Source organism: Schistocerca serialis, chromosome 1 (genome assembly GCF_023864345.2).
Source record: "Schistocerca serialis cubense isolate TAMUIC-IGC-003099 chromosome 1, iqSchSeri2.2, whole genome shotgun sequence".
NCBI classification, from domain to species: domain Eukaryota; kingdom Metazoa; phylum Arthropoda; class Insecta; order Orthoptera; family Acrididae; genus Schistocerca; species Schistocerca serialis.
This window is the reverse complement of record NC_064638.1, coordinates 418,859,858-418,885,061: the sequence shown is the minus strand read 5'-3', so window position 1 is coordinate 418,885,061 and position 25,204 is coordinate 418,859,858. Positions and strand designations below refer to the sequence as shown.

Sequence of the window (25,204 nt, the reverse complement as noted above, 5' to 3'; positions counted from 1 at the left end):
TATTCGTTTACGAGATACAGAGGTTCGAAGTTACTCTACTCGTACACGTAAAATACTGTGAGGCGCAAACGTAGTTTGTAAAGCGATGTAGCATGGAGAAATGTGTTCTAATGTGTCTCAGTTATTATCAGAAGAGTTCTGGGAACCCCAAGTTGTAGTACTGAAGCACATGCAAAATTTTTGTGCACGTAAAATCCGGTTTGATGCGTAAAATTTGTTTAGCGTTATTTCAGTTTCACATAAATAAACTAGCAAAATTTTACTGACCCATGAAGTTCTTTTCATATGGGAGACACGCCCTGCTTTAGAAGCGAAAAGGAGGGAACCAGCGGAAAAATGCTCCACCGGAGCACAAAAAGGGCGAATATGCTCCTCTTTAAAAGACCCTGACCGAAAAGTGGGATACCAGCTGCCTCATTCTACCTTTCAATACCTTGAAAAATTTTGGCTTGCGAATGTATTCGCCCTTTTTTATGTTGAGAAAGAAGGAGACATTGGTAGTGGGAAAGAGACGGAAAAGTAGTAAATACTGGAAAACTGAACACAACTTTTGTAGTATAGAAAAAGCGAAGGAGACAATGGCAGTGTGAGAGTACGAGAGGAACACAGTGGCGGTGGAACATGGCTGTCAGTGACAGAACAGTGCTAGGAAAAGAGTGAAGAGGACAGTGCTAATGGGAGACGAATAAAGGCTCTGAGCACTATGGGACTTAACATCTGAGGTCATCAGTCCCCTAGAACTTAGAACTACTTCAACCTAACTAACCTAAGGACATCACACACATCCATGCCCGAGGCAGGATTCGAACCTGCGACCGTAGCAGTCGTGTGGTTCTGGACTGAAGCGCCTAGAACCGCTCGGCCACATCGGCCGGCAGACGAATAAAGAGAAGGAAGAAGTGGAAGTGAGTGAGAGAGTGAGTACAGTGAGAGGCAGAGTTGGTGACAATGACAACGAGGAAGCGATAGTGACAGTGAAAAGGAGACAGCAGGGAGGGAAAGTAATGGATGAGGTAGTTGCAGTAAGAGAAAGCAAGGGGGAGACAGTGACTGTGAGACAATAGTAGTCAGATAATAACAGTAAGTTGGATGAATGAGTGAGTGACAATGGGCAAGTGGAAACAGATGGTTATGAGAGTCTTACAGCGATGGACTAGTGGATGTGAGCGCGTTACAATTAGCGGAGCTTGTAGGAGTTAGAGGGGAGCTGAATGTTACAGAGGGCGCGAATATGTTCGCATGCCAAAATTTTCGGGAAAATTTTGAAAGTGCTGAGGAATGTAGAACGAGGCAGCTGGTACGCCACTTTTCAGTCTGTGACTTTTAAACAGGAGCAAATTCGCCCTTTTTGTGGTCCGATAGGGTCATTTTTCCACTGGTGTTGGTGTGACAGCCTATCAGAATCCTAAATGGCTCTCCAGATAATCGGAGCTAGGTTCACCCCTAGCGATCGATTCCGTGACCAGGGATAGCTGTTGGTGACATTGACACAGAAACTCGGGATGGAAGATGGTGAGGATGCGAAGCCGTCATAAGGACGTGGGCACAGGGAGGGAGAGGGTTGGGAGCGTGATCGATACGGCGGCAGGTGACCCGCGCGGCGCCGGCCCGCGGCCGCCAGCCATCGATTCCGGCGGCGCCGCGGTGCGCATCGCATCGCCTCGCCTCGCCTGGCCGTGGTCACTGCGCGCCGCGGGTCGGCTGCCACGCGCCGCGCTGCCCAGCGCGTCCTCCGCCGCCGAAGGACGGCGACGCCGCAGGAAGGCTCATCCGGCTCACCTCCGTGCACCTTCAGCTGCACGCGTGACACTGCATACGACGCGTCCGAGCTTTGGAAGTCTTCCCTTTTCTTTTAACAATCGCATCATTTTGACTACGTGATAGTTTCTCGACAACAGCCGTTTGCAACACGCAGCAGCTAAACGCGATGGAAGCGACTGTCAGATGGCATTAGGTCTTCGTGGGCACCTGCTGTGTGCAGCGCTTCTCACATTATTTAAAGGGTGGTGAACGACATGCCGGTGCTCCCGCAGGTTGTTCTCGCGCAATTTGCGGACGACACTGCGTTGTTAACGAGTAGTCGAAATCATCGCGGCAATATGTCGCCTATAGAGACAGCTGAACATCACAGAAAATGAACAACGGTAGATCGTACAAAACGTGATGTGGACAAGTCTTACTACTTGTACCCATTCCTCGCCAGCTCTCATATCTCTATTAGCAGAAAAGCGATACCAAGCAACGGTTCTGCACTCCACTTTACATGGCTGCTGTTCCTCGGATGCCACAAGCAACACAAAAATCAAAAAGATACAGGTGTTGCAAAATCTCTGTCTTCGGATCATTCTCAAAGGCTCTCAATGAGCACGAACGAGGGAGTTTCATCAAGAAATGGACATCGAACCCATCCAGGACATCATCAGGAAGACAATGTGTACGCTCCTGGACACCATCGAAGACCTCTGGCCGACCAACCGCCATCTGGACTACGTTGGATCTGTTGCCCCACAACTTTGGCTCCGAATTTGGGTGCAACACGCCATCATCGAAACTCCTTAGTAGCCAACAAAAACGTGTAGAAACCACCATCATGAAAGGGCTCATGGACCCTGAACACGAAGTCCTTCTTACAAGTAAATAAAGAGAACAATACCTATTTACTTCTTCATCCAGACAGTCCAGCCACAGTAATTCTCTTACACCACACATTAAAAAGAAAAGTTAAAAGGTGGGTGCCGCTGACACTACGATCTAAGTGCCTCATTGGTACGCAACTAGGATACGAATGGGAACTAAAGTCCATGGAGGTATTTTAAAATCCTGCTCGTGAGCTTCCGCCCATATGCGGCGGGTTCGTTGAACTGCTGCACTAGACGCGATTTCCGATCTCTCCTCGCTGTTTGGATGGTGAGTTGCTCCAATGCAATACCCTGGCTGATACTGACGCAGCATTGTTGCAACGCCCTTCACATTTAGCCGGCAGGAGTGGCCGAGCGGTTCTAGGCGCTACAGTCTGGAACCGCGCGACTGCTACGGTCGCAGGTTCGAATCCTGCCTCGGGCATGGATGTGTATGATGTCCTTAGGTTAGTTAGGTTTAAGTAGTTTTAAGTTCTAGGGGACTGATGACCTCAGAAGTTAAGTCTCATAGTGCTCGGAGCCATTTGAACCCTTCACATTTAACCATCACCTCTCGTACCAGTGACATTATAGATATGCGACCTTCCGCAACACATCGCTTTCTTTACCAGATACCTGTGAACGAAATGCGTTTAGACAGCCTGAGAGTCTTCTTTGCTCTTTCTTCACATGTACGTCATGTGGCACGCGTGTAATGGGTATCACATTTGGGAGTTGCGCATTTTAAAGTGATTCGATAATGTAATACTAATTAGTTTAAAACGAATGAGATTAGCTGGAACCCTAAGACGGAAGAAATAATATTGCTTTAGCACCAGGTGATAGCTGATATATGCTAGCCATTCTCCTCTTAGAGTTTTCTTCCCGCTATCAGTGGGTTCATTATCAAATTACTTAAAGTGAAATACATGGAAATGTTACCTCATCTGGTTTTCATGTATTTATACGTCCAATAAAAGTGTGTAAAAAACTACTCATTCTGTTTTCAGTGGCAAGAAACGTCATGAACAAAAGACACAAAATCGTTTTGGACCTGTGAACTAGCAAGGCAATCATTATTTAAATTTGATACCGCCGTAAAAAATGCGTTTAAAGAATATGTCCGCAACTTACTAATATTCTTCTTTTCTACGTTTTATAGTCAACTTTTCACACTGTGCAAAAGCTACAAAAATTGTTGGATAATTTTTCCATTCCCTGTATAAGATCCCCATCACTCTCCTTTTCACCGTGCATATGTTATTCGCGGCTTTGTTTCGTAAACATGTAGAGATTTGATATACATATGCAGACCGAAGCGACGAATGAAAATTTGTTCCAAGGTCGCGATTTGAACCCAAGTCTCCTGCTCACCAAATAGATACGCTAAGAACTAGGGGCACCCTGGCACAGTGGCTTCGCATAACTGCACGGACTACCCTCGCACGCCTCTAAATGGCTCTGAGCACTTTGGGACTTCTGAGGTCATCAGTCCCCCAGAACTTAGAACTACTTAAACCTAACTAAACTAAGGACATCGCACACATCCATGCCCGAGGCAGGATTCGAACCTGCGACCGTAGCGGTCGCGCGGCTCCAGACTGTAGCGCCTAGAACCGCTCGGCCACTCCGGCCGGCTCGCACGCCTCTCTCCTCAATCCAAAATTCCGTCGAGCTGAGACACATGCTGAAGTAATCACTGTGCCAGGGTGGCTTGGTGTTTAGCGTCTTTATCTAGTGAGCAGAAGACCTCGGTTGGAATCCCGGCCTTGGTACAAATTTTCATTCGTCGTTTTAGTTTGTGTACATACATCCTAGATGTTTTAGACTTGAAAAGTCTCTGGAACAATGAAGTTTCTTTGATTTAAAGATTTGGCTGTATAATTCGGAGTACTTCTTTGTTTAGCAAGCTGCAATAATGTAGTATTACAGTGTTAAATAATTTAGTATTGGCGATTTCATAATACTGCACACCAGTTTACGCAGTCGTAGCACTCCGCACCGGTCACGACTTGCTGCTGCCCTCCTAGCCAGAGGGCATGATTTCGTGCGCAGGAGCAGTGATTCAAGCTACGCCTTCCTCTCTTGTTGCAGGTGTCAGGAATGGCGCCACTGAGGCTTCTGGTGTCGGTACTCGCCGCTGTCACTCTCGCCGCATCAGGTAAATAGTCTCTATTGTTAAACACCCTGACACTATCAAATATCAGTATCTCGTGCACTAAGACGCAAAGAAACGAAATATTTAAAATATTTTTAAAAATTTAAGGTACGTTACAAAACTTTATTCTAGGTTCAAAATATGTCACGCAGAACTGAAAACTGCATTAGGCATCAGTTTTCAAAAATTACATCAGACCAATGCCGTCCACTTTGTCACATACGTTAACTAAGTCGTTCCTGCAGGTTTTGCATAATGGGCACTGTGTCATCTAGGACGTAAGTCATTTCTGCTTCAATTTGTAACTTGAACTGCGCCCGAATTCTTAGTCCGGTACACGATCCTCTTCAGATTCCACATAAAGTCACAGACTGGAAGGTCTGGAGACCAGTCTGACGGGTAAGTGACGTTAGCATTCCTTGGAACCACAGAATCCCTAAACAAACGTTTCACTACTGCCATACACTGTCCGGCAGGTTTCGAGATGACTCCATCCTGTGAAACTAGGTGTGCTGGATGACGAGATGTGAACATGTATTGCGTCTTGGAGTCACCAACGCTTCTGACATGTTAACCTAAGGTCCAGAAATACAGTGACAGCAGCACCTCGCAAACTCTCAGACAAGTGCTACACACTATACGGTAACTTTCGTACCCTTCAGTGGACGCTAGTCCAGTTACCGAAGTTCTGTTTACTCACGTAACCACTGAAGGGAAAGATGGCTTCATAGTGCATCCAAAGATGTTTAATGTAGTTTGCATCTCTGATTTTAGCCAACAGTTGCTTACAAATTTACAGGCGCAGATCACAGTCATTATCTGAATTTTGTACTGAAGAAGGTACAGCTGACTGTTTTTTGAAAGCTCCGACGTCCGAGCTGCAACGCCGAGCCCGTCACATCGTAGGGCTAATACTAAAAAGCGATATGAAATGGGACGAACACAAAATCAATAGTCTGGAAGATGAATCGCAGTCTTCGAAAAAAGGGCTTTGGATAAGTGCAGTGCATCTGTAAAAGAAATATTATACAGGATGCTATTGTTACCAGTACTATTCGAGCGTTGACAGTCATTACCAAGTATGTCCGACTGGAGGCATCTTAGCAATTCCGGGACGGGTTGCTACGACCGTAGCAGCTCGTATAGCCCATACGAATATGCAGCTGAGATGCTCAGGGAACATAAACAGGAATCACTGTAAGAAAAGCGACGCTCTTCTCGCTTACCCTTCCTGGATAAGGAACTGGTATTTGAGGGAGGCTGTACGACTATCCTGCTTCCTCCATCATACATGTGTAGCGATCATGAGAAAAAGATTAAACAATCTTGGGCACAAGCCAAGGCGTATGGACACTCGTTTGACACTCGTTCATAGCGCCAAAGGTCCAGGGTTGTTAGCAGTGCTGCAAAGATGGTTGGTAGTTTAATATAATAAGTGTCAGGCATCAAATCAAAAGGTCCTGGGTTCAGTAATGAGCCAGATTTCTTATATCACTTATCGCTTTCTTCAAGTGTAACAATGATTTGGTTGTGCGAAAAACGCCCATGTCCATCGTGGTTCGGAGTCCACGTTAAACTCTTGTCCCTCCTGAGACTAGGTAAGTCAAAAAAATGATTCAAGTGGCTCTGAGCACTATGCGACTTAACTTCTGAGGTCATCAGTCGCCTAGAAGTTAGAACTAATTAAACCTAACTAACCTAAGGACATCACACACATCCATGCCCGAGGCAGGATTCGAACCTGCGACCGTAGCGGTCGCTCGGTTCCAGACTGTAGCGCCTAGAACCGCACTGCCACTCCGGCCGGCACTAGGTAAGTCAGTTCACAGATCCAGGGAAGGCAACAGGGTCATTTCTGGTAAAGAAATGCGCTGTTCAAACTAAATAACTGCACTGTAGGTACATCTGGAGAAGAGCTGGCTTCTGCTTAGAAAGTTATCCCGTTACAGTTGCCGAAGAGACACTAATAGCAAATCACGTTTCTGGCAGACTGTGAGTAATACTCCGTGGCGTGTTCATCGTGAATATCAGAAAGCCTCCCGGGATAGGTACATGCATGCATGGATGAATCCGGGAGTGAGGTGGAGCTACATGATGTTTGTGCAACACAGAAATGAGTTCGTTGAATGAGGTGTGAAGTAAGCTAATTCAGAACGTCTGCAACTAGCTGTTGGCCAACTACAGTCTGCCGTTTGTTATCATCTTAACAAGAACGCAATATTATAAATCTACCCGTATAAGATACAATTCCTACGTCCTGTGAGCTAAAAATGTTACTGTTAGGTATGAGAAAATTTCAACGACAGGTATTCGTTTGGTCTGTCAAGTCAAATCCTTGAAATTTGGCCAGCCCATTCCGAACTGGATGGTAGCTGTTAAAGAGGTACGCAGATCTTCTTTGCCCTCCTATCACGAATGCGATTACCTTTCAGACTTGTGGCCCTATTACTGAAGAGACTTCTCGTAAACCGCTAACGAGCTTCCGCAACGAATTTTTCACTCTGCATCGAAGGGTGCGCTGTTCTTGAAATTTACTGTCAAATGGCAGATGAGAATTGTGTGCTAGACCGTTTTCACTAAGTGTTCCGGCTACCTAAAGTTTCTGTACGAAAGTCACTAACGAGCTAATTTGCAACATGCGGACACGACCTCTGCGCGGGATTCTGTTTATGTATGGTCGTATCTTGCTATCGAAAATTTTTAACTGCACGAGCCGCCGTCGATGTTATGGCAAGAAATGTTTACAAATGAAAGAATACTTTATTGTATTTTAAGCAGCTCGGCGGTTGGTCTGAATCGCAGTGCCAGTCTTGGTCCTGTTGGAGGTGGCATTAGCCGCGTGGTCTTTGGCGCGTTGTCACGGTTCGCACGGACCCCCCAATCGAAGGTTCGAGTCCTCCCTCGGCAATGTGTGTGTGTGTGTGTGTGTGTGTGTGTGTGTGTGTGTGTGTGTGTTTTGTCCTTAGCGTAAGTTAGATTAAGTAGTGTGTAGACTTATGGACCGATGACCTTAGCAGTTTGGTCCCGTAAGACCGTTGGTGGAGAGGCTTGCGTGCCTCAGCGATACAGATAGCCGAACTGTAGGTGCAACTACAGCGGCAGGAGTACCTGTAGGGAGGCCAGACTAGGTCGTGGCTCCTGAAGACGTGCAGCAGCCATTTCAGTAGTTGCAGGGACAACATTAGCCAATTTACCCTTGCCACATAGGTACTGCGAAAAGCCGTGGGTATGCAGCTCTATTGTACGGTTAAATTATGATGGCATTCCGGAGGTCAAATAGTTTCCCATTTGGATTTCCGAATGGCGTCTATTCAGGATGATGTCGTCATCAGGAAAAATAAAACTGGGATTCTAAGGGTCGGAGCGTTGAATGTTAGATCCCTTAAATCGGGCAGGGAAGTTGGAGGATTTAAAAAGGAAAATGGATTGGTTGTAATTAGATACAGTGCAAATTAGTTAAGTGTGGTGGTAGGAAGGACTGCTGGTCAGGTCACTACAGGTTATCAACATGAAGTTAAATAGGGATACTGAAGGAGTAGGCTTAATAATGAATAAGGAAATAGGAATCAGGGCATGCTACCATGAGCAGCACTGTGAACACAGTATCGCAGCCAATATAGGTTCGAAGCCAACACCTACCATAATCGTACAAGTTTATATGCCAATTAGAACCACAGATGATGAAGAAATTCAAAGAATGTATGATGAGATAAACGAAATTATTCAGATAGTTAAGGGAGGAGTATCTTTAATTGTGGGTGGGGACTGGAATTCCATAGTAGGAAAAGGAAGAGAAGGAAAAAATAGAGAACATGGACTGGGGAAATGGAATGAAAGACGGACCATGGACATACATCGTATAGCACCACTTACTGTAGTGAAGGAGAAATTGTGTAATAATGTCAACGTACGTATGTTGTTATTCCATATAATGCAAATCTTGGATATGATTACGTATGCTGTTGGCAACAGAGATTTGCTGAAATCGGTAATCTATATGACTAAATGATTTTAGCGATCTTGGCAGCTGAAAATTTATTCAGTGTTCATAATTCTACAGATCGCCCCCACGCTGACGACGTCAGAAATGTACATGAAAAAAGGAAATGTGGAAATGTTGCAAATCAACTAACCGAAAGACAGTACATACGTCTAAAAAATGAAACACAGGAAATGAGAAATGGCTACGCAGGAATGACTAGGACAAATCCTAAGCTGTGGAAACAGGCATGGCTAGGGGAAGATAGATGCTGCCTGTAGGAAAATAAAAAAATGCTTTTAGTGCTTAAGCGCCATCCATCGACGCGACTTGCTGCATCTGTGGTGCAAGAAGTAACTGGGCACTCGTGGTATAGGCAAACGAACCGTCTACACCACTTAGATCCTCAGCAGGCGCAGCATCCATGCCATCTGACCAAATGTCGCCTTCTTGACCAGCCGTGCGTAGGAGGCAATCGTCAGAAGGGGTCCGCCGACGTTGCTTGTCGTTGAAACGAACGTTGCTTTCGAATGTGGACATCCGTATCCGAATGTGGGATGTAATCCAGCGTCGTATCACCTTCCGCTAGGAAAGCCGCGATCGGGACAATGTTCGCGTCCACGTCCATCGCGTCCTGAATGTTATGTTGCGTCTGGATTCTGTGGGACTGTTACTGCTGTTGTTGGTGTGGAGGGGGCGACATCTGCGTCGGCATCGGGGATCCTCCCTCTTCGTCCCTTGGTCCTTCTGACGTCGATGGATGTGCCCGCCCGCCCGTTTCTTCCTCATCTATGGTGCGCATCGTCGTCTGAGCGTAGATGAGGGGCAGGATTGTCGTCCCCGTCGGCGAAACCTAGTCTCCCACTGGTGTCTGCGTAAGTCTACGTTGTAAGCAGCCCGATCGAACATGGCCGTCCTGCCCACATCTGGAACAGATACTCAGTTGACCGTCGTACATTATGATTGCCCGACAGCCACCGATGTTCAAATAGGACAGCACATGTTTCTTGAGCTCAAGTTTAATTTGGCGCACACCATTATAGACCTTATATGACGAAAAAGTTTGCCATTTTTCTGCAACGTGGCTGATGTCATTGCCACATGGTCGGAAGGCGTCCTTGATAACTTCCTCTGGGGCCTCGAAGGGGAGCTCAAAAACCCTTAAAGTTCTCAGGCCCATGCCTGCATGATCCACCGCCACTGCACCGATATGCCCGTCAGAATGTTTAAATCTGAGAGACTTCGCGTATTTAGACGCCGCTGTCGCGCAGACCTCTGCACTGATCATTTTAACATAAACGACGCTCGCCATTATAGAAAAATGTATTCCGACGACAGTCGACGGATCTAAACGTAGATCGTCGCGTATGAACTGTTCTATTTCATAGGCTCGAGGACGCGCATGATCTGGTTGTAACGTAATCTGATCGTATCGTGGCGCCATGTGTGTGCCATAGTCGCACTGAACTTGGAACAAATACAACTCGCGCCGCGAGCAGGTAAACACAAGCAAGCGCTCACGGTCGCGCACGCCGGGACGCAGCGTACGTCCTCGCCCCACCGTTGCCGAAAGCAGACAGATCGTTAGGTATGACATTCCGTCGCGCTGGCCACTCAGCTACCAGGGGCGGACTCACGTACAGTGAACAAGAAGTAACGGAAACCAAGGTGAAATTCGGAGAAGAAATAAAAAGTCAGGGATAAGAAATGAAAACTTTGAGATTACCGATGACACTGTAATTTTGTCAGAGACAGCAAAAGACTTGGAACGGCAACTGAACGAAATATACAGTATCTTGAAAATAGGCTATAGATGAAAATCAACAAAAGTGAAACAAGGGTAATGGTATATAGTGAATTAAATTAGGCGCTACCGAGGGAATTAGATTAGGAAATAAGACACTAAAATTAGCAGATGGATGCTGCTATTTGGGCAGCAAAATACCTAATGATGAACTAAGTATAGACGGTACAATATGCAGACAAGCAACAGCAAAGAAAGTATTACTGAAAAAGAGGAATCTGTTAATCTCTAATATAAATTTAAGTCGTACTAAGTCTGTTCTGAAGTTATTTTTCTGGCATGTAGCCTTGTACTGAAGCGAAACGTGGAAAATAAGCGGTTCAGACCAGAAGAGCATAGAAGCTTCTGAATGGTGGTGCTATAAGAGTTAGATGGGTACATCGAATAACTGATGAGGAGGTACTGAATCGAAATGGAGAGAAAAGAAATTCATAGCACAGCTTGACGAAAAAAAAAACGAACCGTTTGATAGGACACACCTTGGGGCTTCAAGGAATAGTCAGTTTGGTAAAAGAGAGACGTATGTCTATGAAAGAGGGGGGGGGGGGAGATAAAAATTGTAGAGGAGATCTAGGCATGACTACAGTAAGCAGGTTCAGGTTCTTATGGATGTAGGTTACAGTAATTATTCAGAGATGAAGAAGCTTGCATAGGATAGACTACTGGGTGTAAGGTGGGGTGGAGGGGGAATGCTCCATCAAACTAGTCTTCGGACTGAGGACCAAACACAACAGCAACAACAACAATCTGCAGCTGTGATTGTTAGAAAGGACTAGCAAGTTTGTTTTTGTTGTAACAAAAATAGTGTTAGTAACTGTTTATTTTTTTTTTCTCCCAGTCTAGCCTATGTGTTTTCAGTTCATTTTGAAACTTAATAGTTCATATTTTCTATGTTTCAGTTCCCATCAACAAGGATGAGAACACGTTTGGGTACGGTGTACAGAATACAACATACGACAATGAACAAAGCGGTAAGTAAATACGACTTACTGTCAGAATATGACTGCCGTTATTTAGCATCCTGCACGTGTACATTCCTAAACAATCTACCAGAGAAAGTGATGTAATCAATCTGACGTATGTCTAGTAATAAACCGATGCATCAAGCCCCAATATCTAAAATAAACAATAAGAGCGAAATTAGGACTGTATCTCCCGGCTGTCTCTTCCACAGGTTTTCATTGTTAAACACAGAGTAAGGAAGCAGGAACGTTGCTGAAAACAACTCGACACCCGCTAGAAGCGATTTGTTGACTAGGTTATCGAACAGTAACTCAAATTTCACTCTTGTCAAACACGAGGCCAATCATAACTGATTCGCCATTCCACTTGGAAACTAGAAGAAAGGCATTACGCATTGCGGTATTTTCAAGATATGATTTAAAACAGTAGTTCCTCTTTCGATTTTTACGACGAATTTATTGTGCCTTCTTCTGCCCACATTTTTTTTTTTTCATTAGGTCATTGTCAGATAGCTGAGTCATTCGCTATCTTTCGTGCTGCTACCATAGCTTTCCTCTATACCTTCATGTAGCTTTTTTTCACCTACTTTTAGAGCTGCTTTTTATTTTACTGCAGTATTAATCTTTCTGTATTAAGATTTCTATATCTTTATATTTGGTACATTAATCCTTAACTTTTATTTTCTTCACTGAGAATTTAACATCAAAACAGTATTTATAATTACAGAAAAACAAAATTTTTCCTGGTATTACTCTGAGACACCTTTTCTCTACGTTATTTTTTGTAGGATTGTAACTGGAACACAACATACTAATAAAAGTCACGTATTGTATGCTAATATTTTACTGCAAACTTCTCTCGGTTTCTTAGATTCTGTGATTTAGTTGCATATTTGGAAGCTACTTTTGTTTGCGTTATTATTTTTGGGACGTATATCCAAATCAACCTTAAGCAGTACGAGCGGCATTCTCTCTAATGCGCTTTATGCAAGTGGGGTGGAAGGCATGCTCCGTAATGCATCCTACCTTACAAAAACATAACTCCATGAAGTAGCTTTTTGTTTAGTGACAACGCAAATTTCTTAGAGCTCTTGTTTCGGTTTTACATTATAAGGAATTTCTCAATCGAATCACCATTTTTGCTCTGCCTCCTCACGGAATTTTTGCATATCTTCCCGAAATTTGCTAGGAAACACAAGTGTTTTCAGTAATTAAGTAGATGTGTGGTTATCCCTTTGAAGAATTTGTTCTCTATGAGCAGCGGAAGTCAGTAGTTTTTACCGTAGCTCGTTTTCCACAAAAACTGTCAAAAACTAATGTTCAAGAAGAACATTCCTCAAATGAAGCACGAATGACTGCGGCACTAAGGTAGAAAGGTTTCTTCATAGATAGAAAGTAACAGATTACTCACGTCAGTAGTATTGTGACTGAACGAAACGATGCTGCTTTATATCGCTGAGTTACCTGAAAGAAGAAAAGCAACTGAATTATTGATCAGCTTCTCGTGTTCTGGGTTCACAGTCACGTAGATTTTTTAAAGGACGTCATATTCGCCGTTGACTGTAGAAATTGCAACCGCGAAATAAATAAGTCAGTGGCGAATGTAATGTCCTTTTTAAAAAAGCGAAATTATTCCCCAGCCAAGCATTATTAACCGCTTGACAGTGGCATAAGAGCTGAAATTGGTCAACAGCAAATACAGAATATAGCAAGCACCGTCTGGGGCGGAATCATTTCGTCCTTCTCAAAATATGTGAGAGTTGGTCTCAATTACGAGAAAGTAAAAACTGAAAGACAAAGGAATACAGTGGTGTTAAATGCTGAGTTTCAAATGCCGTAATAAATAGAAGACACCTGAGAGTGAAAGATTTTCGTGTACATTTTAGCCACTTTCCAGACCGTCAAGCTATTTTAGTGACGACTTCAACTAATAAAAATTAATCTTTTATGTGCCTTGAATCTCGTTGTCGTTAGTTTCGACAGAAGTAAGCGAGGGGAAAGGGATTCGAGGACACTAAAATTTAAGCCATAGTTTGCTGTAGTTTCTGCAATGTTTCGGGGAAAAAAAGAGGAAGTGGCTTGTCTCCGGTGCGGTGTTGTTTACGTGAGCGGCGGCCGCTTGACACATCGATCGACCAGGTGCCGCCGTTGACTCAAAACGACCCTGGAGCCTTCGCGTTATGTAGGATCGATAAGACTTCCCCGAATTACCAGAGGCAAACAAAGTCAGCAAAAACAGCTGCGATATTTTCCTTGGCCACTGACGGAAGCTGTCACTCGGACGATGAGGAACATAATGAGTATATTAGTCTCGTTGCTCATGTCAGTGTCTTACAACTGCCATACCAAATGTCGAGGATAGTATAAAACCTGAAAAATTATACGATGCCATTCCCATGTTTCAGCAAGTGGTTTACAGTGAGGACCCACAGGGCGCTTAAAACTCAGACTCCAAACCGGGAAGTGGTGGTGGTGGTTAGTGTTTAACGTCCCGTCGACAACGAGGTCATTAGAGACGGAGCGCAAGCTCGGGTTAGGGAAGGATTGGGAAGGAAATCGGCCGTGCCCTTTCAAAGGAACCATCCCGGCATTTGCCTGAAACGATTTAGGGAAATCACGGAAAACCTAAATCAGGATGGCTGGAGACGGGATCGAACCGTCGTCCTCCCGAATGCGAGTCCAGTGTGCTAACCACTGCGCCACCTCGCTCGGTAACCAGGAAGTCCTACGATGTCTAGAGCCCACGTTTAAACATCTACAGGTTGTACTGTGTATAAAGATCGTTCATCCTACGGTTGGCATTGGTCGGGGTTCTATCACCGGGTACCCGGAAAACACTCGAGGAAGTTCTAATTTCACTGGCCCCTCTAGATACTCGCGCGGCGTAATACCTAACGGCGACAACAGGAAAGTAAGTGTCGAACCCGAGAAGGTGAGGTAAAAAATCACTGCGTCTACAACGAGCCACGATAACCCTTACGTATAACATTAAATGTCAAATGCCTTTAAGCATCATCTCCACACCCTGTATGGACATAAAGAAAGGGCTATGTACCCTATGTTGACGCGTTCTGATAAGCCTTATAGCAAACGAATGTCCAACTAAAATTTTTGTCTACAAATTGATGAAACGGGCAAAGTTTCACCTGTTCCTGGTATAAGAATTTGTTTACATGAGTTTTGTACGTTTCGCAACCTATTAATAGAACTGAAACTGCTTCCTAGAGAGCGCACAAATTTAACGTCTTGACTTACGTGTTTGCCGATGTCAACACCTCATATGACTACTGTGATAACAAACAATGTGGGAAAAATACAGATACACACTCACAATGTGATTTTGTAGCGAGCGGAAGGAAGATCAGGCTTTAACGTCCCGTCGATGAAGACAGCATTAGAGACAAGCTGTAACGGGAAATGGATGGGCTGGGAATTTTTTGTAATGTATTCAAAGGAACTTCCCACTCGAACTCCGCAGTATACCAAAAACTGCCCTCACCGCCAGTATCTAAATTTTGCAACAAACAGCAACCTGCGATTTTCTTATGGCCACTCCCTGCAACAGGCTTGTAGCAATGTTGAGCTAAAGATCACTATTTTGTTTTCATTACGAAACTTTACAAAATATATACCACGATCTTGAACATTGCGACAAGGATGACTAAAATGTGTTTAAAGAAAAGAAAGTACACACCCTGACGAAAAAGTGAAGCACGCAGAAGGGGAGGACGAAACAAAACTTTACGAACAGAGGAGATATGTGATGCAATTTCAATGATTACAATATCGAGTAAAATTTAGAAAGAAATTGCTAGTGAGCTCGCTTATCAATACCACACTACACCTGGATGCATTCACTAATTCGGTTTGGAAGGTTGCCATGAAGCTACTGTATCCTCTTTCCTGGCAAACTCGCCCAAAACTTTTGTAATTGTTCCTTGATATCCTGCGCACTGGGACAGGGAAGGATCTGACGTCCGAGCTGGTCCCACACATGTTGTATTGGAGAGAGATCTTGGGATCTTAGTGGCCGTAGGGTACCTCACGATCACGCATTCACTATACAGAGACGCGTGCCCAATGTGACTGAGCATTGTCTTGTTGAAAAATTGCACCACGATACTGTCAGCCGGCCGGTGTGGCCGAGCGGTTCTAGACGCTAAGAAATGAAAGAGGAAGCCGCCTGGTAGAATTTTGCACAGAGCATAACTTATTCATAGCTAACACTTGGTTCCAGAACCATGAGAGAAGGTTGTATACATGGAAGAACCCTGGAGATACTAAAAGGTATCAGATAGATTGTATAATGGTAAGACAGAGATTTAGGAACCAGGTTTTAAATTGTAAGACATTTCCAGGAGCAGATGTGGACTCTGACCACAATCTATTGGTTATGAACTGTAGATTAAAACTGAAGTAACTGCAAAAAGGTGGGAATTAAAGGAGATGGCTCCTGGATAAACTGAAAGAACCAGTGGTTGTACAGTGTTTCAGGGAGAGCATAAGGGAACAATTGGCAGGAATGGAGGAAAGAAATACAGTAGAAGAAGAATGGGTAGCTTTGAGGAATGCAATAGTGAAGGCAGCAGAGGATCAAGTAGGTAAAAAGACGAGGGCTAGTAGAAATCCTTGGGTAACAGAAGAGATACTGAATTTAATTGATGAAAGGAGAAAATACAAAAATGCAGCAAGTGAAGCAGGCAAAAAGGAATACAAACGTCTCAAAAATGAGATCGACAGGAAGTGCAGAATGGCTAAGCAGGGATGGCTGGAGGACAAATCTAAGGATGTAGAGGCTTATCTCACTAGGGGTAAGATAGATACTGCCTACAGGAAAATTAAACAGACCTTTGGAGAAAAGAGAACCACTTGTATGAATATCAAGGGCTCAGATGGAAACCCAGTTGTAAGCAAAGAAGGGAAAGCAGAAAGGTGGAAGGAGTATATAGAGGGTTTATACAAGGGCGATGTACTTGAGGGCAATATTATAGAAATGGAAGAGGAGGTAGATGAAGATGAAATGGGAGATATGATACTGCGTGAAGAGTTTGACAGAGCACTGAAAGACCACAGTCGAAACAAGGCCCCGGGAGCAGACAACATTCCATCAGAACTGCTGACAGCCTTGGGAGAGCCAGTCCTGACAAAACTCTACCATCTGGTGAGCAAGATGTATGAGACAGGCGATATTCCCTCAGACTTCAAGAAGAATATAACAATTCCAATCCCAAAGAAAGCAGATGTTGACGGATGTGAAAATTACCGAACTATCAGTTTAATAAGTCACGGCTGCAAAATACTAACGCGAATTCTTTACAGACGAATGGAAAAACTGGTAGAAGCCGCCCTCGGGGAAGATCAGTTTGGATTCCGTAAAAATGTTGGAACACGTGAGGCAATACTGACCCTGCTGATTTTAGAAGGAAGATTAAGGAAAGGCAAACCTACGTTTCTAGCATTTGTAGACTTAGAGAAAGCCTTTGACAATGTTGACTAGACTACTCTCTTTCAAATTCTGAAGGCGGCAGGGGTAAAATACAGGGAGCGAAAGGCTATTTACAATTTGTACAGAAAGCAGATGGCAGTTATAAGAGTCGAGGGACATGAAAGGGAAGCAGTGGTTGGGAAGGGAGTGAGACAGGGTTGTAGCCTCTTCCCGATGTTATTCAATCTGTACACTGAGCAAGCAGTAAAAGAAACGAAAGAAAAGTTCGGAGTAGGTATTAAAATCCATGGAGAAGAAATAAAAACTTTGAGGTTCGCCGATGACATTGTAATTCTGTCAGAGACAGCAAAGGACTTTGAAGAGCAGTTGAACGGAATGGACAGTGTCTTGAAAGGAGGGTATAAGACGAACATCAACAAAAGTAATACGAGGATAATGGAATGTAGTCGAATTAAGTTGGGTGATGCTGCGGGAATTAGATTAGGAAATGAGACACTTAAAGTAGTAAAGGAGTTTTGCTATTTGGGGAGCAAAATAACTGATGATGGTCGAAGTAGAGAGGATATAAAATGTAGACTGGCAATGGCAAGGAAAGCGTTTCTGAAGAAGAGAAATTTGTTAACGTCGAGTGTAGATGCAAGCGTCAGGAAGTCCTTTCTGCCGGCCGCGGTGGTCTAGCGGCTCAGGCGCTCAGTCCGGAGCCGCGCGATTGCTACGGTCGCAGGTTCGAATCCTGCCTCAGGCATGGATGTGTGTGATGTCCTTAGGTTGGTTAGGTTTAAGTAGTTCTAAGTTCTAGGGGACTGATGACCACAGATGTTAAGTCCCATAGTGCTCAGAACCATTTTTAGTCCTTTCTGAAAGTATTTGTATGGAGTGTAGCCATGTATGGAAGTGAAACATGGACGATATATAGTTTAGACAAGAAGAGAATAGAAGCTTTCGAAATGTGGTGCTACAGAAGAATGCTGAAGATTAGATTGGTAGATCTCATAACTGATGAGGTGGTATTGAATAGAGTTGGGGAGAAGAGGAGTTTGTGGCACAACTTGACTAGAAGAAGGGATCGGTTGGTAGGACATGTTCTGAGGCATCAAGGCTCTGAGCACTATGGACTCAACTGCTGAGGTCATTAGTCCCCTAGAACTTAGAACTAGTTAAACCTAACTAACCTAAGGACATCACACACATCCATGCCCGAGGCAGGATTCGAACCTGCGACCGTAGCGGTCTCGCGGTTCCAGACTGAAGCGCCTAGAACCGCTCGGCCATATCGGCTGGCAGTAGGGTGATCCTTCTCTCTGGTTGGTTGGTTGGTTGGTTGTTTGGGGAAGGAGACCAGACAGCGTGGTCATCGGTCTCATCGGTTTAGGGAAGGAAGTCGGCCGTGCCCTTTCAGAGGAACCATCCCGGCATTTGCCCGGAGTGATTTAGGAAAATCACGGAAAACCTAAATCAAGATGGCCGGACGCGGGATTCAACCGTCGTCCTCCCGAATGCGAGTCCAGTGTCTAACCACTGCGCCACCTCGCTCGGTTTCTCTCTGGTGGTCAGGCATGGACGACCGGAACCTTGACGACGAGTACGCCTGCCTGCACTTTCCCGTGCAATGTAACGTCGGCCACTGTCGCATCCGAATGCCCCACAAATCTGCATATTTCTCAGTTCGACCATCCGGCCATACGGAGAGCCGCAGATAGGCTAATAACGCTATCTCATTCGAGTACTCGTCATCTACTTGTCCTTCACAATGACCACTGAGAACATCTACTTGTCCTTCACAATGACCGCTGAGATCTGACACTATTCACACACCCCTATCTAACTTACCAGGCCTGGCAACAACACTAAACATGAACAACAGTAATGTACTCTGGTTGCAATTCTAACTGTCACAGAGAATTGAAATTCTAATTACGTACTCACCCGCCGATGGAGTGTACGTGTACGAAGTTACATTGACATCCGACCGTGTTTTCTGGGTGCTTCACTATTTTTTTCTCAGCCAATGTGTATAATAATGAGCATTAGTTGCAAAAATTTTTATTCAAAAGATATTTTTAATCTAGCGATACCATTTAAGTTTGCATGAAACACATTTCAATGAGTGCAATTTGTCCATTTCACTACTGCATAATTTGTTCTGGATGAGTGATTATCTTTCTGCTGTTATCTTTTAATTTTATGGTACCGGACCAGATTATGTAAGAGTGTTAGTAACAAAACTGTAGGGTGAGCCGATTCAAACAAAAGAGTTAAAACGAATTGAAAACTCTCGCATACATTTGTCATTCTCCAAAGTGCAGAGGACTCATCTACCTCAAATATATGCACGCGCTCTTCTACCTGTTCGGTATGTTGCAGTATTCGGACATTTATAGACTCTTCTTAGATGTTTTTATCAACTGAGTAGTTCGTATCCACCCTATTTTCTCCCATCCTCCTCCAGCTTTTCTAGGCGCTCAGTCCGGAACCGGGGACTGCTACGGTCGCAGGTTCGAATCCCGCCTCGGGCATGGATGTGTGTGATGTCCTTAGGTTCGTTAGGTTTAAGTAGTTCTAAGTTCTAGGGGACTGATGACCACAGATGTTAAGTCCCATAGTGCTCAGAGCCATTTGAACCTCCTCCAGCTTAGCTAGAACACTATCCCTAATTATTTTGATATCAACGAGGAGATAAACCGTATCCATCTTCTTCTGCAAGTGAAATACCAGATTAATTCAGTAACAGAGCTCCCTAGGACGGTAGTTAAAAAAAAAAAAAAAAAAAAAAAATGTCGTACGTGTCACATGTGAACCTGAGCTGTCTGATCTGAGGCCTCTTGAGCGCTGATTACTTACTTAGGTGTTTGTTTTATTTGCATCACAAGCAACATAGCACCTTCCACATGTTGCAGTGTGCGTGGTGGACGACGTGCTGTACCGCGCGGGCGACTCGCTGGCGTCGGCGAACGCGTGCGAGCGGTGTGTGTGCATGCCGCCAGACTTCGTGTGCTCGCCCATGGCCTGTCCCATGAGCCCTGGCTGTCGTGCAGTACAGCGGTCTGGACAGTGCTGCCCCGACTACCACTGCGGTGAGTCCCACCCATCCTACGACACAATCAGAACTTGAACTTCGCACACTCAGAGGCTTTTAATGCTGATATCTTGACCACAGGCCCGTTGTTAGGTGTTTTGCCGCTCTAGGCGAGAATTGAAAAATGACTTTACCTCTTTTTTACTACCATCGGTTTCTCCGATATCCTCCCCCTCCACCACCGCCAACATCCAACGGCACAGCAACCCAAATCTCTCGTTATGCTTTTAATCATTAAACTAAAGTCATCATTTTCTGGGTCCAGTCCTCAATTTTCATGCTTTATCCTCAGTTCCTGATCGAGGACAACAACTGTCATTAATTTCTTATTTTTTGTCCTCAGTTTTTGAAATTTCCCAAATTAATTTAAATAAGAAAAACGTGCTTTTATACTGGAACTCAGCTGAATATACCGGTGCAACCAAATTTGGCATCAATTACTTACTTTAATTAATTGCGAGAAAGCGGACTATAATCCGTTTATCATAAGAATAAACCTGATGTAAACAAATACAAACGCGAAGATTGGTCAGAAGCCGTATCACACATACACTGGTGTTCTTACGCACTTGGAGGTAGGTCCTACTTAGGTACTAGATATCTTATTATCAAGTTACGTTAAATGAAACTTTAAGATATTCAAATGTATTAAAAGCCATCAACGTTTTTCGTAACCACACTTTTGCTACGTACTTTTTATTTCAAAAATCGTGTATAGTCATAGCCTCTGCATCGTTGTGCTCTGATTGTCGCGCTGTTAATGCACAGTATGAAAATGGCCGAGGCCGCTTTCTGTTCCGCAGCGAAACAAGCGCGTGGAGCACGGTTAAAAAATGCCGAGAAATAGGCTGTTCTTAATGTTTTTCATAAATTCACAGAGATAATCGGCTTCATAAATTCACAGAGATAATCGGCTTTGAAGTTTTCCCAGCGTATACTATACATTTGATAACAATCTCATTTTGAACGTAAAGCGCAGTCGGTAGTGTATTGGCATGTAAATCGAAAGTGGTTATTCGTGCGTTTGATCTAAACTCCCCAGCATCATTTTTTCTCTTCAATTTGAAATACCTACATCTCGTAATTATAAAACTCATCATCATTTTTTACGAATAATGCACGTCGTCTTGTTTCCAGTTACATATGGATGCAAAATTGCTGATTCCGTTTCAAGTTCAAATTCTTAACAATAGATTTTTTTGGAATATTGTTCATAAAATTTGTTTAAATCAAGAAAAATTTTAAGGCAAAATGAAAAACCTAATCCTCTTTATTTGGACTAAGTCCATCGTCTTATACTACAGGGGTAGATAAGTATCACAGACACATGAAAAACAATCATTTTCACAGCATCGAGCACGTTATACAAACGCTACATTTTTACGTTTGCTATTGTGCTATTACAATATGAACCCAATAGAACTGATCTGGAGCTAAGTTGCGGGATTTGGCCCGAGAAGTAACAAGATTGTTAAACTGCCAGAAGTACAGGAACTAACGCAAGCAGCTTTTTCACGCGTCGCAGCCGAACGCTGGCGGGATATAGAACTGCTCGTCATAACAAAAAGAGGAAATGCTGCGCCTGGTTGGCTTCGTGGATTCTATTGTTGATAGGCTCGTTATCAACGTAGCGGGTGACACTTCCAGAACTGAAATGTATTTCTCGGATTCGGATAAGGAAGGAGCTAAGAGATTCCCAGACGACTGACTGTAATAATACCTTCAATGGCCTTAATATTTAACTATACGGTGAAATCCTTCAGTACTCCCTACGTTACACATAGCTTGTGCAGAAAAATTACCATATGGTTAAGTCGGGAATTTTCATCATTCTTGTTTTTAATCACAATAATACGTTAGCTAAACACGACAATTTGTTGCGCGTTTCGTCTAGTCATCTAAGGAGCGTATTGTGGGAGATTTGCAGTGCATTATTTCATTGTGCTTAAAAATTAAATGACACTAAAAGCTGTATTGCTCCTCTGCTCGTCTCTTTTAACGTGTGAACTGCAGTTGGCCACGTCACTGCACGCTATCTGTACCAGCTGACCGGCCAGAGCTGTCCAAGTTACATGCCCGGTAAAGCTGTTGTCCCGTCTTATCGCAAAGTCGATGTGCGCGTAACGCACAGCACAAAACGTACCCTTATTATCGTACTTGACAGTACTCGAGACAGATTGGCTGCAGTCCCAGGTGAAAAGGAAATCCAATGAGGTTCCAGCAAACGCGGAAGAAGACATAGTGCAATGTTTACAACAGGTTTATTCTCATGACGAACTGAAATGTGTGGAACTATCTTCTGGTACGAATGAATTTAGAAATTATGCTATACTGATCCAAGAAACGCTCGTGGTGTTATTTCGTTTCTGTTTTAACTGAAATATTTTTAGAATGAGGAATAAACTTTTATCTTTTTCAGCACCCACTTTCCTGCAATTAAATAAATAAACGACTCCTTCTTTGTATTTTTATTGAGAGTTCTACAACTTTTATTAGCCCCCCCCCCCCCCCCCCCCCACCCGGTGGCGCAGTGGTGTAAGCGTTTGCTTATGATCATTCTCCGAGATGGGTCCGGGTTAGAATACAGATGAAGCACGGATGTTCCGAACTTCGCCTAAACAACGTATTGAGCCTAAATTATTACAATGTTTGTGAAGGTCGTCCTTGGATAACGATTTCAAATAATTCACGTCATAAATAAAACCAAATCGTTCAAAATATTCGTCGAGCGCTTTGATTCGACATTCAGTGTCGACTATTACAGCGTCTACCATTGTGTTAAAAAAGATAACTCTGTATTGCATTTCAACAGATTGTATAAGTTCATCCACTTGTTTGTAACAGAACATTCGTTTTTTCTGTGCTACTCTCTTTTTTTAAACCGAGACTCAATTTCGTAATTACTTTTTTTCTACAAACAATCGAGCTTCTGCAACGCTTGTTTCAAAACGGAATTCTTGAATCCAGTCACGAAATGAACGTAATATATCAACTTCACTTGAACCAATTGCCATAGTTTACTTATATTGTTGACACGTAGTAAAGTCTCATACCACACGTGTATTGCGACAATAAAGTCAAAAATTAACATTTCCTTCAAGACTGCTTCACAGTCGCTAAGAGCTTCGGAATCATTAGTTCTATTTTTTAGGTCACTCACACTCTCGATGACATCATCAAATTGCAAACATATCGCTTTTACGACTCCGATTCTACTTTCCCACCGTGTTTCAGACAGAGGTTCAAATGCTCAAATGTGTGTGAAATCTTATGGGACTTAACTGCTAAGGTCATCAGTCCCTAAGCTTACACACTACTTAACCTAAATTATCCTAAGGACAAACACAAACAACCATGCCCGAGGGAGGACTCGAACCTCCGCCGGGACCAGCCACACAGTCATGACTGCAACACATTGGACCGCTCGGCTAATCCCGCGCGGCTCAGACAGAGGTTTCAATGCCAATTTCAGTTTAGTTCTTATAACGGAAATGTCGTGTGGCTAGGGCCTCCCGTCGGGTAGACCGCTCGCCTGGTGCAGGTCTTTCGATTTGACGCCACTTCGGCGACCTGCGCGTCGATGGGGATGAAATGATGATGATCAGGACAACACAACACCCAGTCCCTGAGCGGAGAAAATCTCCGACCCAGCCGGGAATCGAACCCGGGCCCTTAGGATTGACAGTCTGTCACGCTGACCACTCAGCTACCGGGGCGGACAGTTTAGTTCTTATAAGATCCCAACGCTTGCTTGATTTTGTAAATGGCACATAAACTTTATTGATGAAGCCAAAAAACGTTTTAGCTCTCGTAGAAGTTTTAGCGGCATCTAGCAAAAGCAAATTCCAACAATGGTCAGTATTCCTGTTCTAACACCTTTATTAATGCCAACCATATTGGCACCATTATCATATCCCGTCCTCGACGGTTTCGGATGTCTACGCCATTATTTTCTAGTTTCTTAAAATGGCATTTATTAAATACTCTCCGATTGTTTCTGCGACGGGAATAAACCCAACGAAATGTTCCTCTATCTCCCCAGTTGAGGAATTACAAAATCTTAATTAGTGAGTTTTGTTCCAAGCGGCTCGAATCCCTGGTACAATCGAGCATGAAGACATAATATTTTGTTTGTTTGACTCTGTTTATAATTTCGTTGATAAAAAATTTGGACATTAATGTAATTCATTTTGTACGTTGTGGTTCAGATTATTCTAACGAAGTTGCTTGTCGTTAATATGTTGCAAGTGCTCTTTTAGTGTTAGGTCATATTTGGATAACAATTTCTTTCTCTCAGCTCCCATGTAGCGAATACGCAGTAACTGAAAAAATTTCATGCCAGAAATGTTTGCTAGCTTCTGTGGCCAGACAACGTGGTTGGGTGTTAAAATCTCGGCAAAATTGCTGAACGCAATCATCATTTTGTTGTAATGCAGTGCAAGTATTTAGGAAGTTTCGATCAGGTTGCATAAAGATGCTGGAACAGTCAAAATTCGTTTCAGCAACATCATGTTAAGTTACTCTGCTTTAAAACAGATTTTAAATGAGTACAGTGGATGATGGGGTATGCAGCAATGAATATTATAGAACTAACTTTGATCTGCAAATAATATTGTTTTGTTTGCTTCAGCTGCAGAAGAATTGCAAGAAAGACTTTATGAACTCAAAGATATAGAAAAAAGCTTAAAACAACAATGTTACACGATCAGCTGAGAAGTTCACATACTTTGAGCAAGGAAACAATGAGCAAATGGATATGAAAAGAGAAAAATAATACAACAAAAATGATGATGAAATCATCTGAGAAGTTGAATCTTGTATATAAAAGTAAATTTCCATTGCACTTGAAACGTAAAATCTGCAATTACTATGTACCGATTGTTCAAGTCTATTGCATTAACAAACTGCCTGTTGGCTTCCGTCTCGGGTTCTTCAGCCAACATTTGTTTCGTGATTTTTCTGATGTTTTGCCAGCACGAGTGGCAGACATTGTCAAAGCTTCACCCTCCATTGCTGGTGGCAGACTGGAGGGTGAAGCTTTGGCTATGCCAGCCACACGTGCTGGCAAAACATTAGAAAAACACAAATGTTGACTGAAGAACCTGAGACAAAAGACAACAGTCAATTTGTCAACAAGCAGCCATGAAAGCTTTAACAATTT

General features: G+C 43.5%; 1 protein-coding gene across 1 annotated transcript in view; it reads left to right on the top strand.

Annotated features, from left to right (window-relative positions):
* The window catches only part of LOC126472000 (serine-rich adhesin for platelets), a 154,086-nt gene that overhangs the window by 114,627 nt on the left and 14,255 nt on the right, over nucleotides 1-25,204 (top strand). Inside the window, exons 3-5 of the mRNA XM_050099903.1 lie at nucleotides 4,713-4,779; nucleotides 11,459-11,530; nucleotides 19,865-20,041. Of these exons, the coding sequence (XP_049955860.1) occupies nucleotides 4,722-4,779; nucleotides 11,459-11,530; nucleotides 19,865-20,041 (307 nt within the window). The 5' untranslated portion in view covers nucleotides 4,713-4,721. The remainder of the gene's footprint in view (nucleotides 1-4,712; nucleotides 4,780-11,458; nucleotides 11,531-19,864; nucleotides 20,042-25,204) is intronic.